Source organism: Melospiza melodia, unplaced genomic scaffold, assembly GCF_035770615.1.
Source record: "Melospiza melodia melodia isolate bMelMel2 unplaced genomic scaffold, bMelMel2.pri scaffold_51, whole genome shotgun sequence".
NCBI classification, from domain to species: domain Eukaryota; kingdom Metazoa; phylum Chordata; class Aves; order Passeriformes; family Passerellidae; genus Melospiza; species Melospiza melodia.
This window is the reverse complement of record NW_026948797.1, coordinates 3404525-3422001: the sequence shown is the minus strand read 5'-3', so window position 1 is coordinate 3422001 and position 17477 is coordinate 3404525. Positions and strand designations below refer to the sequence as shown.

The 17477-nt window shown below is 48.8% G+C and overlaps 1 protein-coding gene and 1 pseudogene across 1 annotated transcript; both read left to right on the top strand.

Moving 5' to 3' along the window:
• LOC134413746 (keratin, type II cytoskeletal 75-like) lies at positions 1–3637 on the top strand. Its single transcript, XM_063147774.1, has 9 exons — positions 1–516; positions 893–1107; positions 1373–1433; positions 1543–1638; positions 1880–2044; positions 2298–2423; positions 2810–3030; positions 3275–3309; positions 3429–3637. Exons 1-9 carry the CDS (start codon positions 1–3, stop codon positions 3635–3637), a joined length of 1644 nt encoding a protein of 547 aa, XP_063003844.1.
• A 2021-nt stretch (positions 3638–5658) lies between these two features.
• On the top strand, positions 5659–14339 carry LOC134413771 (keratin, type II cytoskeletal cochleal-like; annotated as a pseudogene).
• The last annotated feature ends 3138 nt before the right edge of the window (positions 14340–17477 follow it).

Genomic DNA, 17477 nt, shown 5'->3' with positions numbered 1-17477 from the left:
ATGTCCCGCCAGTGCACTGTGAGGAGCCAGGCCAGAAGGAACTTCAGCGCCGCTTCTGCCTTCATGCCAAACGCCAGCAGCTCCAGCCTCTGCCTGCGCCCTGCACTCCAAGCTGGGAGCTGTGGGGCCACCACTGCCTATGGAAGGCTCACTGGAGGCTTTGGAAGCAGGAGCCTCTACAACCTCGGTGAATGCCAGAGGATCTCCATAGCTGGAAGAGGTGGTGTCCCCTATGGACCCGCAGGTTTTGGTGCTGGCACTGGGATCTCCTGTGGGTTTGGTGGGGCAGCTGCTGGTCCTTTTGGGTTTGGTGGGGCAGCTGCTGGTCCCTTTGGGTTTGGTGGTGGCCCTGGATTCCCCGCTTTCCCAGTTGGGGGCATCCATGAAGTGTCAATCAACCAGAGCCTTCTGAAGCCACTCAACCTGCAGATTGACCCCCACATCCAGAATATCCGCAAGAATGAGAAGGATCAGATTCAAACCCTCAACAATAAATTTGCCTCCTTCATTGACAAGGTGAGACCTGAGATTCCTGGTTATGCTGTGGTGATTCTTTGGTGGGGAAGCACAAACAAGGGTGAATTATATCTTTAGCCACAATTTTGCTGCTCCTGAACTGCCAGCATTCTAAAATCCCAGCAGCCTGGGAACAAATCCTGAGGGTTTCCAGCTTTGAGACCATTTACATGTTTCAGGAATGCAGCAGTGACACCAGAAAACAGGGACAAAGTGGTGGTACTGGATGTAAGGAAGCAGAGTTGGGAGAGAGAGCAGGAGTGTTTAATTTGTCAACTGAAGGGCTGAGACCTCCCACCTTCTAGCAAGTAAATCCTTGCAGGATGTGCCTCACATCTCCAAGGAAAACCATTCTAAAACATCCTTCTCTCTCCAGGTCCGATTCCTTGAGCAACAAAACAAGGTCCTGGAGACCAAGTGGGCCCTTCTGCAAGAACAGGGGAACAAAACAGTGAAAAGAAACATTGAGCCCCTCTTTGAGACCTACGTGAACAACCTCAGGAGGCACCTGAGCAGCCTAACGACAGACAAGGAGAACCTGAGAGGGGAGCTGAGCAAGATGCAGACCATTGCTGAGGACTTCAGGAACAAGTGAGTCTGTTCATGGTCTGCCTGGGCCTGGGTGGGCTGCAACAGATGCAGAAAATGAGGGGAAAAAAGCCTTTTTGCTGACTCAATCCTCTGAGAAAAGCCTGAGTTTAATACAAGATATGGCTGAAAAGTAACAGGCAGAAAATTACAGAGCAAAAAGACCAAGGTGCAGAGCTGTACATAAAAAAAAAATTAGAGACTGGTTCTGAAAACATGAAATAATTTTAAAACAAGCCTAGACCACCCCTCCACCTCCATTCCACAGATATGAAGATGAGCTCAACAAGCACGCGGATGTCGAGAACGAGTTTGTGACCCTGAAGAAGGTGAGTGCCTGCCCACATGGCCTCCCAGCCCTGCAAGAAACCCCTTCTCCAGCTTTTCCTCTGCTTCTCTGAAACTCACCTCATTCTGATGATGTGCTTCCTCTCCTAGAAAGTGGACACTGCCTACCTGGGCAAGGCAGAGCTGCAGGCCACGCTGGATTCACTCACAGAGGAGATCGACTTCCTCAGAGCCCTCTATGAAACTGTGAGCACCAGAGCTTATACCTTTCTCCTTGCCTTCCTCTTCCATTCCAGAGCCTCAGGGCTGATTATTTCCCCCTCTGTTGCACTAAATAATTCAATGGTTTTTCCATTTCACATTTTTGCATGCAGCTGTGTTGGAAAAATCCTTTTGTTCACCCAGCTCTCCCCTCTAACCCTGGGGCTTTCCATCCTCCAAGCAACATTTGTGTTGTGACTCTCAGGAGTATTTGCTGCTTTTGCAGGAGCTGTCCCAGATACAGAGCCAGATCTCTGACACCTCTGTTATCCTGACCATGGACAACAACCGGAGCCTTGACATGGACAGCATCATTGCCGAGGTGAAGGCGCAGTACGAGGAGATCGCCAACCGGAGCCGCGCCGAGGCCGAGTCCTGGTACCAGTCCAGGGTAAGTGTCTCGGGAGGCTTCTGCAAAGGGAAAACCATCCTCCCATCCCCAAATTCCCCAAGGGAGGTGGTTCCCACTGTGATTTTGAAACACAGAATGTCTTCAGATTTAATAACCCTATGAAATTCAGAAGTGTTAATTTGGGATTGAGAACACGCACACATTTTTGAACACGCAAACAGCCCCAAACCTGCACTGTTGGGCTCTAAATCCAGCTTATTTTCCTTTGACTGGTTGTCCCTCTTTGTGACAGTACGAGGAGCTGCAGGCCACGGCTGGCAGGCATGGGGACGACCTCCGGAACACCAAGCAGGAGATCTCAGAGCTCAACCGCCACATCCAGCGGGTTCGATCCGAAATCGACAGCGTGAAAAAACAGGTAAAGGGGAGCAAACATAACCCTTGCTGTGACCCCACCTCTGAGTTGCCCAGGGAATAAAAATAAAATCAACCAAGGGAGTTCTGCTGGATCAGGAATGAACGTGACTGGATTTATATGAGAGCAGTGACATCACCAAGAGTTACTCAGTGTAGTATCAATCACCGCAAGGAGATTCTGAGAGTTGTGGAGGTAAATCCAGACTGGGACCTGACTCAGAACATGGATCAGTTCAATGAACTGAATTAAATTCATGGATCAGTGACGGTTAAGATCACACCCTATTGATGTTAACCCAAACATCAGACGTGGGATTGGGACCTCAGGATACAAAGAGCTGGATTATGCTCTTGATAAGGAAAGAAAATCTGGATTTTCTCCTGCAGGTCAATGGATTGCAGAATTCCATCAATGATGCAGAACATCGTGGGGAGATGGCCCTCAAGGACGCCAGGGACAAACTGGAGGACTTGGAGACAGCTCTGCAGAAAGCCAAGGCTGACCTGGCCCGGCAGCTCCGGGAATACCAGGAGCTCATGAATGTCAAGCTGGCCCTGGACATTGAGATTGTGACTTATAAGAAGCTGCTGGAGGGCGAGGAGTGCAGGTGAGTGAGATTTTATATCCCAGTTTTCAGAGGTGCAATGGAGTTAAAGACCCTGGTCAGGTTTAGATCCACATTCAGACCTGAAAGCTGTTTAAAGACCAGTAAGTGCCTGTGAAGAGGAGCTGTTTGGGAATAGCAGCCTTTCATACAAACTTTGCACCTTTCAAAAATATTCAAAGGAAATTTTCCTGCCTTTGTGAGGTTCCCTTTGAAGTCTCACTGGCTCTCTTTTGCTCCCTGACAGGCTCTCTGCGGAAGGTGCTGCCTCAGTGAACATCTGTAAGTAACTTTTAGAGACATTTGGCACTTTCTATATCTACCTCCCACCCCTGCTCAGAGCCTATCCCACTCATCCACTGCCTGTGGATTCCTCTCATGATGTTGTTTTTCCCTGGCAGCTGTGACCAGAAGCACTTCAGGAACAGGATATGGAGGCATGAACTACCTGAGCTCCAGTGGTGGGCCCGGAGGTGTGGTCTGTGGTGGAATGGGAATGGGCTCCATCTCTGGAAGTGGATACGGCACAGGTGGCTCTTGCATGGTCGGAGGCAGCAGCTCCAGCTTCAAGTCCATCTCCACCGGCTCTTCCATGAGGGGATGTTACTGAGGAACTGACTCCAGGCCCTAGTGCCACCAGTGCTGAGGCTTCTCTTGGGTCCAATCCTTACCCGGCTCCTTCAAAAGATTTAGAAATCAAACCCATGTGTCATTAGTTATATAAAAGATGCTGTGCTCCTGTTTGTCCTGTGACCCTCAACATTCCTCATTTCCCAGTGTTTGTCTAATAAAAGGCATGTGGAATTAACTGTGTCGCATCCTCTTTTCAATTCCAATTCTTTTCTCTTACCTTGTGGCAAAGGGTGGCTGGTGCAGCACAGTAACTTTGCTGCTTTGAAGGTAAAAAAGGCACATGGAAGTTGAGACACCTCCTTCCTCTCCAAGTCCATGGACCTCATATCCAACAGGAATAAAACACTTGGATGTTCTATTTCCATGAGGATGGGAAGATATGTGCCCTTCCTACATGGCACAAAACAAAGTTCTTCTGCCTTAATTCCTACATTATGACATCTCAGCCTTTTATGCCACAGTAGTTGTGCCCAAACCTCTGTAATTGAATAGGATGACTCATGGAGGGATATAAATCTGGTTTTCCCAAGAAGATGAGTGCTGCAGCTCATCTGATCTGCACACACATCTGCAGGGACTGATAAAACACCTCCACTGCCATTACCATAATTAGAAATGAAAAACACCCATTAAACCCCCAAAGCAACCCTTTTTGGGAGGAATAATATCCCCAGAGGAGGTTGTGAGACAGTGAAAGACTCTCAGGGCACTGGACAGGAAGTGGCTTGTCCTCTTCAGTACCTGCCCATCTTTCTCCAGGCTCTCCAGTCCACATCCCACTGGCAGCAGCAGAGCTGGAGTTTGGTTTGTTATTTAAGCACTGTCCAGCATCAAAGCTCCATCCAGAGTTACATGAATGGGGAAGGGTCTGCAGGGGCAAGAAGCAGCTGAGGGTTGGCTTGTCTGCCTTGGAAAAGAGGAGACTGAGGTGAGACTCCTCGGGGGCTGCAGCTTCATGTCCAGGGACAGCTCCGGCCTCTGCTCTGGGGACTAGAGACAGGACCCAGGGAATGGCTGGAGCTGCCCCAGTGGAGGTTTAGGTTGGATATCAGGAAAGGTTCATCCCCAGAGGTTGGTGGGGCACTGAACAGGCTCCCCAGAGAATGGTGCGCTGGTTTTACCATTGGAACTACTACAGAAGTGGGGTTTTTTAAGAGCTGTTGAGAGCTTCCTCTGTGCCTGACAAAACCAATCAGCGAGTCGTTTTGGATATTGACACTTTGTTAAACCACTAGAAAGCTGACCACGCCTCTGTAAACACACAAGTTGAAAACGAAAAATCCTGACAAGTCTCTTTTCTCTTCCAGCCTGAGAACAGGTAACACGGCCAGCCCTGATCCTTGTCCCGACTGGGCCAGGCTGAGCGGGCTCTGCCGTGGGGCTGGACCCCTTTCTGGGGAGGGGCTGGGCAGGGGGGGGAGGCCGCAGGGCCAAGGCTGGGCCATGGCTGTGGTTGTAAACATCTTGCCACTACTAATCCCTGCCCTGCCACCAGCCCAGGCTGAGCTGGGGTCCCTGAGCCCCAGGAGCAGCCCTGGGCCGGGCCGCTCGGCCAAGACTCTGCTGCCATTGAGGTTCACCTGCAAGCACCGGGCAGGGGAGGGGAGGCCCCGGGGCTGAGGCCAGGCCATGGCTGCGATTGCTGACATCTGGCCACTACTAATCCCTGCCCTGTCACCAGCCCAGGCTGAGCTGGGTCTGCCAGGCCCCAGGAGCAGCCCCGGGCTGGGTGGCTTGGCCAAGATTCCACCACTGTTGCGGTTCACCTGCAAGCACCAGGCAGCGGAGGGGAAGCCGCAGGGCTGAGGCCAGGCCGTGGCTGCAGTTGCTGACATCTGGCCGCTACTAATCCCTGCCCTGCCACCAGCCCAGGCTGAGCTGGGGTCCCTGGGCCCCAGGAGCAGCCCCGGGCCGGGCCGGCTCAACCAGGATTCTACCATCACTGGGGTTCATCTGCAACCCCTGGGCACGTGGAGGAGAAGCCCTTGGCCCCCGGTCATGCTGCTGCAGGGTTCTGACCTGGCTGCTGAGATCCTGGCCCTCCCTCCAGCATGGCCACCAAAGAAATCCTCTACCAAAACCAGCTCTACCACTATCCATCAGAAATCATACAGCCATCTGCAGGTCTGGGTGAGATATTAACTCTTTTAGTACACAGATGAGACCTACAGACATCAGTCCTCCCTTGGGTGAGAGAAAAGAACGGAGTGAGAACACATAGAACAACATGAAGACACTAAGGTCAGTGAAGAAAGAGTCAAGTCCCAGATGGGAGGGATGAGGAGATGCCTTGATCTTGGGGCTGAAATCCTTTTGTAAACCTATGGAGAAAGATGTAATTGATACATCAGACTCCTTTTCCCCTGTAACTCATTGAAAAAGTATGATGAGATAAAGTGTTCAAATTGTAGACATGAGCAAAGGCCTCCATGCTAAAGTAAGCAGATGTTGAAGTAGCTGTGACTCCATGAGAAATCTGAACAGAGAGAGGGAAGAGTGATGAAGACCCTCTACCCCGTGGAAAGAAGAAGACCTCTGTTCTCAGTGATGAGGATGATCTCAGAGATAGATAATCTTTGCTGTTGAACAGCTCATCCTTAAAATAGCACCCCATAAGTTGACATGACCAATAAACACAGAGTGGGAAAGCTGCAAAAGATGGGAGGGACTTGACCATCGCAGATTCCCAGAGGGCTGCTCTTTGTGGAAATTAAAAGCCATGAGGGAACTGTTTCCTTGTGGAGAAGTCTCCACAGCATTAACAAGAGGAACTTCTCTCCCTAAGTGAACTGAAGAAAGACTGTTCTAGAAGTAATAAATCCTGTTCTAGAAGTGATAAACTGACTAAATTGTTTCTGTGCGTTATTAGTAGGAAAGAAAAAGTTGTAGGGGGGAGGAGAAGTGTTCTAAAGATTTTATTCTGATTCTTATTATTCTTTATTTTAATTACTGTTAATAAAGCTTTCTTTATACCCTTTTAAAGTTATGAGCTTGCTTTGCCTTCCTCCTAATCTATCTCACAGCAGGAGATGAGTGAGTATGTTCTAGTGGGTCCACTGGCCAATGCTAGACCCACCACATTAATTGGTGCATTGGCCAGGAAATCTCAAATTGGTGAACCAAAACCACTACAAATGGTCACAGCTCCAAGGCTGCTAGAGCTCCACAAGCATTTAGACAATGCCCTTCGGCACAGGGTGGGATTTTGGAGTGTCTGTGGGTGCCTTCCAGCCCAGGACATTCTGTGACTCATCTGATGAACAGGACTTTCACACCTCAGGCTGTTTTCTCTCAGGGGACCCTGGACTTTCAGAATTCTTATTTCAGAATTCTTATTTCAGAATTCTGGGCTCCCAGAAAGGCACTGCCATCTCCCAGATCCCTGCCTTTACCAGCAGCACCTCAGTGCAGGTGAAGTTCTGCCTGGAAAGCTCAGGAGTGCAGACCAAGACAGGAACTTCTTGCCTGGATCAAGGTTGTCACTACCCCACAATGGTTGGAAATCTGGGGGTAGAGTCAGGATTTTTCTTTAGCAAAGCACATCAAACTGGCATTTTCCCAATCACTGGATTCCCTCTTCCGGCAGCTTCGGTCTTATGAGCTTTAAACTAAACAGGAACCATTTTAACCAAGCTAAGAGCAAGCCCAAACGCAACTTGTGGATGGAAATGGATTTTTTTTTTTTTTTTTTTGCCCCACTAGTAATCTCCTCTTTGAAAAACAGCTTAGAAAATATGGGCTTGGATGTGGTCCTGGAGGGATCCAGAATGTCATGGTCTATAGCTGCGTTGGGAACCCTGACAAAGGAGGAATGATGAGGAGGACTCCATCTTATCAGAAGGCTAATTAATTACTTTATTATACTATATTATTCTATACATCTAAAACTGAATCTGCCAAGCACTTAACTCTGCACCCAACTGCACATATGCACTGAGTTTCGTGACTGTCATCCAACAGTCCTGACACACACACACACTTGGCCCTGAGCGGCCAAGGAAACAAAACAGCATCACTTTGGGCAAACAACCTCCATATTGCATTCTACTTTTGCACAAATACAGGCACAGCAAATTACAAGAATTTTTTTTCCTTTCTCTGAGGTTCAGAGAATGTGAAACCCAGAAGTATTCTTGGGAAGAATTGTGCCTTGCTTTTCTCTGTGAAGAGAAATGTGGCTACAGTGGTCAACCAGTGTCTCTTGGTGCCCCTTAACCAAGATTGACCCCAATGTGCAGCAGGAGGACAAGGACCAAATTAAATCCTTCAACAGCTAATTTGCCTCCTTCATCAACAAGGTGAGGCACGTTGTCCTCCTCCAGCTCTGGCATTACCTGGAGATGGAGTCAGGAAGTTCTCAACATTAGAAATTTAATTCTAAATCATTAAAGCAGAGTTAAGGATTTTGTGCAGGACTTTGTTCCATATGCAGACTGTCCATACACATCTTTTTGACAATCCAAGCACGGAGGAAATGATTTCTCCATGCAGCTGAGTATTTCTCCCGGCTCCCAGATCTTCTCACCAATGATCTTTTGGTAACAAGCCCATCTAATCATCCTTCAAATTACAGAAAACATTTACAACCCCCACCATATTAAACTTCCATTTCATGAAAAGCAAGGCAAGTTTTGAGTTAAGGATCCTGATTTATATTGTTCTGGTGGCTTTCAGGTGTGGTTCCTGGAGCAACAGAACAAAGTTCTGGAGACCAAATGGAGCCTCTTAAAAGGCCAGAAAATTGTGTAGAATAATCTGGAGTCCATGTTTGAGTTGTACATCAGCAGTTCGAGGCAGCAGCTGGAGGCTCTGGGAGAGGAGAGGCTGCAGCTCAGCTCCACGCTCAAGGCCATGGAGGATGTGGAGGAGCACTTCAAGGTCAGGTAGGCAACACCCACAGCAAGATCTTTCCAGTTTTACTTCACTCTCTTCTTCCTGTGTCAGTGAAAAGGCCCAAAACAGCCCAAAAAACATGACCTCAGAATCATGGAAAGGTTTGGATGGGAAGGGATATCTAAGATCATCTCATCCCAACCCCTGCCATGAGCAGGGACACCTCAACTATCCCAGGCTGCTCCAAGCCCCATCCAACCTTGCCTTGGACAGTAATAAGGATGGGGCAGCAACAGCTTCCAGGGAAATCCATTCCAGAGCCTCCTCACCCTCACAGGGAGGAATTCCTTCCCAATATCCTATTTATCCCTCCCTCCAGCAGTGGGAAGCCATTCCCTGTGTCCTTTCCTCCCATCCCTTGTCCCAAGTCCTTCTCCAGCTCTCCTGGAGCCCCTTTGGGCACTGGAAGGGGTTCCAAGCTCTCCCTGGAGCTCTGTGTTTTGCTTGAATTGCTTGGAGCTGCATCTCAGTGCTTGTCAGCTGAGAAGATCAGTGTGGAGCCACCCCAGCCAGCAGCATCCTTGGAATCACAGGATCCCAGAATGGTTTGGGTTGAAGGGACCCCAAAGCTCAGCCCATCCCAACCCTGCTGTGGGCAGGGACACTTTCCACTGTCCCAGGCTGCTCTAAGCCCCATCCAACTGCCCTTGGGCACTTTCAGGGATCCAGGGGCAGCCACAGCTTCCCTGGAAAACCCATTCCAGGGCCTCCCCACCCTCAGAGGGAGGAGTTTCTTCCCAATGTCCCATTTAAATCTCTCCTCTTTAGTTTAAAACTAAATCAGAATACATTTGTTCAATGTATTGCATAGTTTGAGCATTTGGGAAGTGAGGAATTACCTCCCACCCCATGGAAAGTTGTAAGGATCCAGCAATTCTTTAGGCTCTTGGGAGCAGGAGTTCCCTCTCTCCTCCACTCTTTGCACTTCAGGAAAACATCCATCCAGTATTTGTGTCTGCTTCCATGGTCATGAAGGATCTGTTGGGCATTGATATGAATAAATAAGGAGCTTAAATTGTCAGTGTGGAACCAGAAATATGAGATGTGGGAGTGAGGTGCTCATCCCAGCTCCCAACAAGGGCACATGCATGCTGCCTGCACCCTCTGATCTCCTTTCCCAGGAGATAATGTGCCTGCCACTCTGTGCCAACAGGAAAGGTTCCTTCCAGCCCCAAAGCAGCATTGAAACATCCTAGACTGCCCTGGGGAAGGAAATCAGCACGCACATGAAATCCTTGGCCAGTCAATGGTCACATCAGAGATGCAGTTTAGAATTTAGAGCTCTGCTTGTGTCTGACAAATTGGTAAATATTCCTTTGGGATCAGTGGATTCTGGGGTGAAGCTCAATGACATCACACATGTTGCTGGGCAGGGACCATCCTCTTGCATCTACACCTACAAAAGGACTTTGGGCTCCTGCCCTAATTCCTAGGAATTTGTTCTTCCCATCTTTAACTATTTTAAACTTTTTGGATCCCAAATTTTCTTCCTAATATGGAATTGGAATGACATGATCTTTAAGACCCCTTCCAACCCAAACCTCTGATTCCTCTGTGCCAAACATTAATCCAGCAACTGGAAAACAGACATTAAATTTTCTCTTCTACGTGGCCAAGAGCTTCGAGACCCACAAATGGATGCAAAGCTGGGGCTCTGCTTAATGGAAATTATTTTCAGGGATGGATATTCCTGATGGGAATAAATCTTCCCCCATGAAAGGGCCAGGAGGCCAATGGTTTATTACCTGCACGGCCTCCTTCCTTTGAACTCCTCTTTCTCTCTTTCATCTCCCCCATGTAAGCATTCCATGGGAGCCGGGCACGGGTCCAGGCTCCCGCTGGGTTTTGACCTTTCCCAAGAGCGTGGCCTGGACTCTCCCAGCCCCGGCCATCCCGCAGATCCCGCCTCTCCTGACTAACCAGGTGCGGCGATGAGCTCACACCCGGCTCCGCCCAGAGCATTTCGGGAGCACAAGGCTCCCATTCATGGCATAAAAGGTGCCTTTGATGAGGGCCTTCAGCTTTTCTAGACGGCCCCTCCCGCCCTCCAGCCCAGGGGTGCTGCCTTTTCCATCATAATCAGTGACGTAGAAGTAGAAACAATAAAGCTCCATCAAGGACTCTGTTCCAGCACTGCTCCCTCCAAAAATCTGTGGATTGTTGGTAAACGCCCGCAGAATGAGACCCTTTGGTCTCTCCTCGTGTGAAGAGAGAGTTTGCACAGGGTGGAGGCTCTGAAGGGATTCTGAGCTCTCCCTCCCCAGAGGTACCAGAAGATCAACAAGCACAGGACAGCAGAGAACAACTTTGTCGTGGTCAAGGTGAGGAGGCACCACCACCAAAGCAGGGACAGCTTTGGAAAGGCAAAGCACATTCAAATCACCCTTTGTATCCAGCACTGCCAGGCCCAGAGCACAGGTGGAGTCATGCCAGGAAGCAGAAACACCTGGTTGTGCCAATGGAGCAGTGCTGGGCTGTAATTGCTCCTTGTTTCAGGTCCCTCATCCCAAACTCAGGAGTGTCCCCCAGATCAGCTCTGGGTCATCCCGACCTTGTCCTGTGAGATGCAAAGCTGTGTTTCACGTCAGGTACAAACAGGCAACGTGTGCACTTGTGAATGCGAAATGCGTGGACCCCGACAGCGGGATAGTTGCGAATTCTAATAATAACTGAGGAAAATAAAGCATGGAAAAAGGCCTTTGAACCTATCTGTTGTTTGCAATTAACCCTGGTTGATTTAAATGCATTGGAATTAAGGTGTTAAAGATGTTGCTTTTTGCTTGCATTTAATCCATAAAAAGCTCTGCAATAATAACCTTTTGAAGTATAATTTTAGAATGTTACTTGTATCCTTGAAACTATGGCTTTAGAATATATATAAAGGAAATATGCTTATCTCATGCCTTATTGAAGCAGAGAAAAACAGCTTGAGAAAGGAAGATGAACATCACCTCAAGGATTTATGGTTTCAACCAAAGGGAAGATGAACATCACTGTTATGAGATTTAGACTCTCTGCAATTAAAAGGTGGACACACATCTGGGGAGCTGGGCCCCACCAGATGGGATTCGTCTTTCTTCTTTCAGAAACTGGACCGTCACCATCTGGGAATACTCCTTTGAGATCTATCCTGAGAAATTAAAATCACAATAGTGTATAGAATTGTGATGTAATATTTTGGAATGAAAACTGATGATGGGTGAAAGATTGGAAATAGAAACTGCTGAAAAAAACTGAGTGCCCCTGTAAATACCTGTAACCATCAATTATCAGTGTGCAGTTGGAGGGAAAACTTCCCCCACTGTACCCAGCGCTGTATTGCTCATACTTTACCATACTAAATATTAAATTGATTGCTGCTTGAATATTGGCCTAGTCAAGCTTCTTATTCATAACAGTCCCTTCATCAGATGCTCTGCCAGTCCTCAGCCTTTCTGTGTCCAATCCCAGCATCCACAGCCCCGTGGTCTCACCTGCAGGAGACACAGTAAGAAGCTGCTGCTGTTTCAAGTATTGTGCAAAATATCTGTCTGGCAGGAAAAGGGAAATTCAGTGGTGTGGCATTGTTTGAATCCGTGGACATCCTCCCTCCTCCCCTCCCAAAAAAAGGTGGAGGTGAGAAATCACTTAACTTTTGGCACTGCTTAAAGGTGCAGAGATCAAGAAATCCTCCATTTTTGGTTTAATGTGAAATTTCTGATCTTAATTTAATCTTAATTTAGTTCAATTAAATTAATTAAATTTAATCAAAGGTTTGTGTTAGATACAAAGACTTTACCCAGTGACCCAGAGCAGGTCTGGTCCAAGCTCCTTTGTCATCGTTCCAGGATGTGGATGCTGCCTGAGGGAACAAGGTGGATCAGGGAACCAAGGTGGATGCCGTGAAGATGAGATAAACTTCCTGCAAGCCCTCTACGAATCAGTAAGAGTATCCCAAATTTCCCAGTCTCCAGAGGCTCAGAGGCCAAGAGCTGGTCAGTGTGGTAGATGAGTAATGCGATGGTTGACCCTCACAATTAAAAGGCAAATATAATGTATATGTGTTCAGAAAATTACAATAGATTTATGGTTCTGTTTTACCCCCCTTGCATTGTTATCAGGGGACAGCCTGGGTTTGGGACATTTGGGATGGCTGGCTCGTTACCATGGCAAAACATGACCTCCAATCAAGATTTAAGGAAGTGAATTCCACCACTGGACAGTGAAGAAGGAGTCAAGGGACAGGACTTTGGCAGGGGCTAAAGAGTTAAAAGGTGAAGCCTCCATTGTGGGGGTGAGCACATGGTGGGATCCTCTGCACTGCTCCCGGCACTGTAATATTTTCTCTATTCAGTCTTCTGTTGTATTTTTGATAAGGTTTAATAAACCTTTCTAAAGTTTTGGAAGCGAGTAGCATCTCTCACATCTGTGATGCAGCTCCTCCCCAACTCTCTTCTACACCTCAGCTCAGGACAATCAGTGAAACATTTGGGACAGAAAATGAATTTGTTTGACTTCCAGCAGCTGTCCCAGATGCAGACCCAGATCTCTCACCCCTCGGTGGTGCCATCCATGGAGAACAGCCAGAAACTGGACCTGGACAGCATCATCAGCGAGGTCAAGGCACAGGATGAGGACATCAACAGCTGGAGCCGTGCTGAGGCTGAGTCCTGGTACCAGAGCAGGGTGAGGAGGTGCAAACAAACAGGGAGATTTTTGTTGAGCATTTCCCAAAGGCTGAGTTATACTGGAGAGAACAAGCAGCGAGGACAGGGGAGAAAGGTGTAAAATCGAGTGGATTTGGAGAGGAATTCAGATAGTTCCTTGGAGATGTTTGGCAGTTGCACTTGATGATTTGAAGGTCTTTTCCAGCCTTCCATGATTCTTCACAACTCTCTGGGAAAATGCTGCTTTGATAATGAGAGATGGAGGAGCAGAAGGACACAGAAGGAGGAAGCTGAAGGGGATGAGCGTGGCAAGTGCTGGTGAAGAGAGGATCAGAGCAGGGTCAGTCTCTGCCTGTGCCCCGTGTCACCTCCCTGCCCACCCAGCACGGGGAGCTGCAGCTCTCGGCCGGCTGGCACGGGGACGGCCTCCAGAACACCAGGCTGGGGATCTCAGAGATGAACCACCTGCTCCAGCAGCTCCACTCAGACATGGACAGTGTGAAGGTGCAGGCACAGGACCTCCACAAACGTGGGGCACTCCTGTCTCCACCCCTGGCTGTAAGGGGCCTGGAAATCAGGATCCAGACCCATCACAAGGTCGCTGGACTTGCTGCCCGCAGGTGGCTGGGCTGCAGATGGCCATTGCTGAGGCAGAGCAGCAAGGGGACATCGCTCTCAAGGATGCCAGGGCCAGGCTGGAGAAGCTGGAGGCCACTCTGCAGAAAGCCAAGGCTGACCTGGCCCGGCAGCTCCAGGAATACCAGGAGCTCATGAACATCAAACTGGCCCTGGACATTGAGATCGGGACTAACATGAAGAGTGAGGAGAGCAGGTGGGAACTCCCCCTGCAAACCAAATCCCATCCAAATGCAGAAACGCTCTCACCTTTGCCCGGCAAGGAGGTGAAAGGTCTCACAAAATTTTGCAGAGGAAATTCACCCCCATCCTACACAGTAACACTTGTCATTCCAAATCCTCTTTGATACTCCCCATCAGACCCAGCCCCCACTGGGTCTGTTTTCCAAGGTTCTTGGTGCAAAAATATTGCTTAAAATTATCCTTAAAAGGAACCCTGACTTTTCCATCCTCTCTTTCTTCCTGTCTGGAGAAGGTGTTGGTGCCATCAATATTTGTAAGTAATCCATCTCACAAACAATATATTAAGTCATTACTTGATTGTACCTGGAATTGAGGATAAGACAAGGAAGGAAGGATGCAGCTTGTAGTTATCTGCACAAAAATGAATATAATTTTTCCAGCCCTTTAGGTGGGAGGCCAAAGAGCCTGAGACACGTTTTCCTTGCCCAGATTTTAATTTGAAGGGATCTGTATATTGAGATTTTCCCTTGGGAGACTCAGATGCCTCAGGCCAGGAAGAAAAGCTGGAGAATAAGATGTGTGAAATCCAGTCAGTGATAGACTGTCCAAGAAATAACTGGAATGTGTGAAACTAAAGCTTGAAATTCCTTTGTACTCCTCAAACAAACCCTGTGCCCCTGCTTTCCCATGGCAGTCGTGGTCTTACCTGGGAGCAGCTACAGAGGTGGGAACATTCTGGGGCTGGGAGTGGGTTTCAACAGCAGGCTTGGAATGGGGGGGCTCGGCTCCGGAGCAGCAAGCAGCTCCAGCGTGGGGTTTGTGTCTAAAAGCACCACCCAAGAAAGCCCCCGGAGCTGAGCCACTCACCTGGAGCACGGGGAGGCGAGAAGCAGCACCTTCCCCTGCCAGACAAAGCCTTGGAATCATCCCAGAATCCCTGCTTTGCCATTGAGGGAAAACCTTCCCAGCGCTGTTTCTCAGCTTGGGAGCGCTCCCTCTCCCCGTCCAAACAATTCCCCTGCGTATCCCTCCCCCAGCTGGCAGTGCAGCTTGTCAGTGAATAATCAGCTGTCTCATTAACGAGTCTCATTAACGTCAGAGCTCAGCGAGCACCTTCCCAGTGCCGCGGTGCCAATCCAGAGGAGGGGCAGGAATTATGTTTACCTCTGCAAGCAGAGCCTGTTCTTTCACCTGCCCAGGAATCCAGGGGAGTTGAGCCCATGGTGCTCCCTCCCACCTACTCCTCCCTCGCTCCCCAAATTCTTATGAAATGGAAAACAAAACATCTTCCCACAGGCAGTTTCTCCATTCCCCAATTCCTCTGGCATTGCTGGCTCACTCCAGGGCTCTCCTACATCCCAAAATTCAAACTTAATTTTCCATAGGTGAGAGGGCTCTCTCTAATGTCCTAATTAATTCCTCACCCACCCCGAAGGGATCATTTTAAACTCAAAGCCCACATAATGCACAGGTGTCCCAGAAGAAAATCATTCCCCTTCTCAGAAGCTGGAGACAGGTTAGAAACAGGGGAAAAGGGGGGTTAGAAGGGAAAAAAAAAAAAAAAAAAAGAAGGAACAACAATTGTTGAACACAAACCATAAATTTTAAGTTTTACATAACTTGGAAAATCATCTCAGGTTAAATACCTTCAGGTATAGCTTTTGGAGTTTTTTTGGGTTTGGTTTTTTTTTGTTTGTTTTGTTGTTTTTTTTTTTTTTGTTCTTGTTTTGTTTGGGTTTGGGTTTTTTTTTCCTGTGCCAAAATGTAAACCAGCTCGTTCCTCCCATTTTCTGCTCCTGCTGAACTTTTTATATGAATTTTATGAAATTTCTTCAACAAACTGCAATCAAACAATGAGCAGTGCAGGATTTCCGTGCCACCATGAAACCCCCCTGCAAGAGTCATTTTAGAGCAATTTTAGAAGATTTGGCCTTGTCACTGGCTGCTGCTCAGAGCCTTCCCATCTCCCACTCCTCCTGGCTCAGTTTGAGAAGAGGGGGAGCACTGGAGCATTGGGAGAGATCCCAAAGCAGCATCTTGGAAGGCTTTCCAGGATTAGCAGCCAACAGAGACCAGAAGGTGGGGCTGGTTTCATCTGGCCGTGAACACCACCATCCCAACCAGCCAGAGAGCAGAAAGACAATTTAGGGTGAAAAGTTGTTCCCCTGGAGCATCTCCCCCCCTCCACGGACTGAGAGCAATTTGGGCAGTCCCTGGAGATGCCAGAAGAGCAGGAATGCTCCAAGAGGTTTTGAAAACCAAGGAAGATGCATCCCAAGGATCAGAGCCAAACTTTTGGAAAGGCTCATTCCAGATGAGGGAAAGCAGTCAGGCTTGATCTCCATCCCCTGTCTGCAGCAGCTGGCAGAGCCACTAGGCCAGGAGTTACCAAGGATGTGATTGAAGAAGCTCCCAAGCCAAGTTTTGGGCCAGGTCAGCCTAAGAGACAGAAGTACCCCATGTTTGGGGAGGTCCTGTGCCTGCACCTTCACACTGTCCGTGTCTGAGTGGAGCTGCTGGAGCAGGTGGTTCTGTTGTTGTTATATCTCTAGAGTCCCAGCTGCCCTATCTTCTATCACGTCAGAGTCACCACTTGTTGTTATCATATTTCTAGAGGCCCATACCTTCTGGCTGGTTTTCCCACAAGCAGCTCTTCACAGCAGTGTTGTTCCTGCTTCTTCATCAGGGCCCCTCCAAGGCTCTCCCTGACTGGCCAACCCACCCCCTTTTATCCCAGTTATCCTCATTAGCCACAGCTGCTGCCCAATTAAGGACATCACATCTGCAGCCCATTTAGAGCAACTAGGACTGGGGCAAGGCCACTTACACAATACATATATTTTACTAGGACTCCTACTATATGGTTCATCTCTGAGATCCCCAGCCTGGTGTTCTGGAGGCCATCCCCGTGCCAGCCGGCCGAGAGCTGCAGCTCCCCGTGCTGGGTGGGCAGGGAGGTGACACGGGGCACAGGCAGAGACTGACCCTGCTCTGATCCTCTCTTCACCAGCACTTGCCACGCTCATCCCCTTCAGCTTCCTCCTTCTGTGTCCTTCTGCTCCTCCATCTCTCATTATCAAAGCAGCATTTTCCCAGAGAGTTGTGAAGAATCATGGAAGGCTGGAAAAGACCTTCAAATCATCAAGTGCAACTGCCAAACATCTCCAAGGAACTATCTGAATTCCTCTCCAAATCCACTCGATTTTACACCTTTCTCCCCTGTCCTCGCTGCTTGTTCTCTCCAGTATAACTCAGCCTTTGGGAAATGCTCAACAAAAATCTCCCTGTTTGTTTGCACCTCCTCACCCTGCTCTGGTACCAGGACTCAGCCTCAGCACGGCTCCAGCTGTTGATGTCCTCATCCTGTGCCTTGACCTCGCTGATGATGCTGTCCAGTTTCTGGCTGTTCTCCATGGATGGCACCACCGAGGGGTGAGAGATCTGGGTCTGCATCTGGGA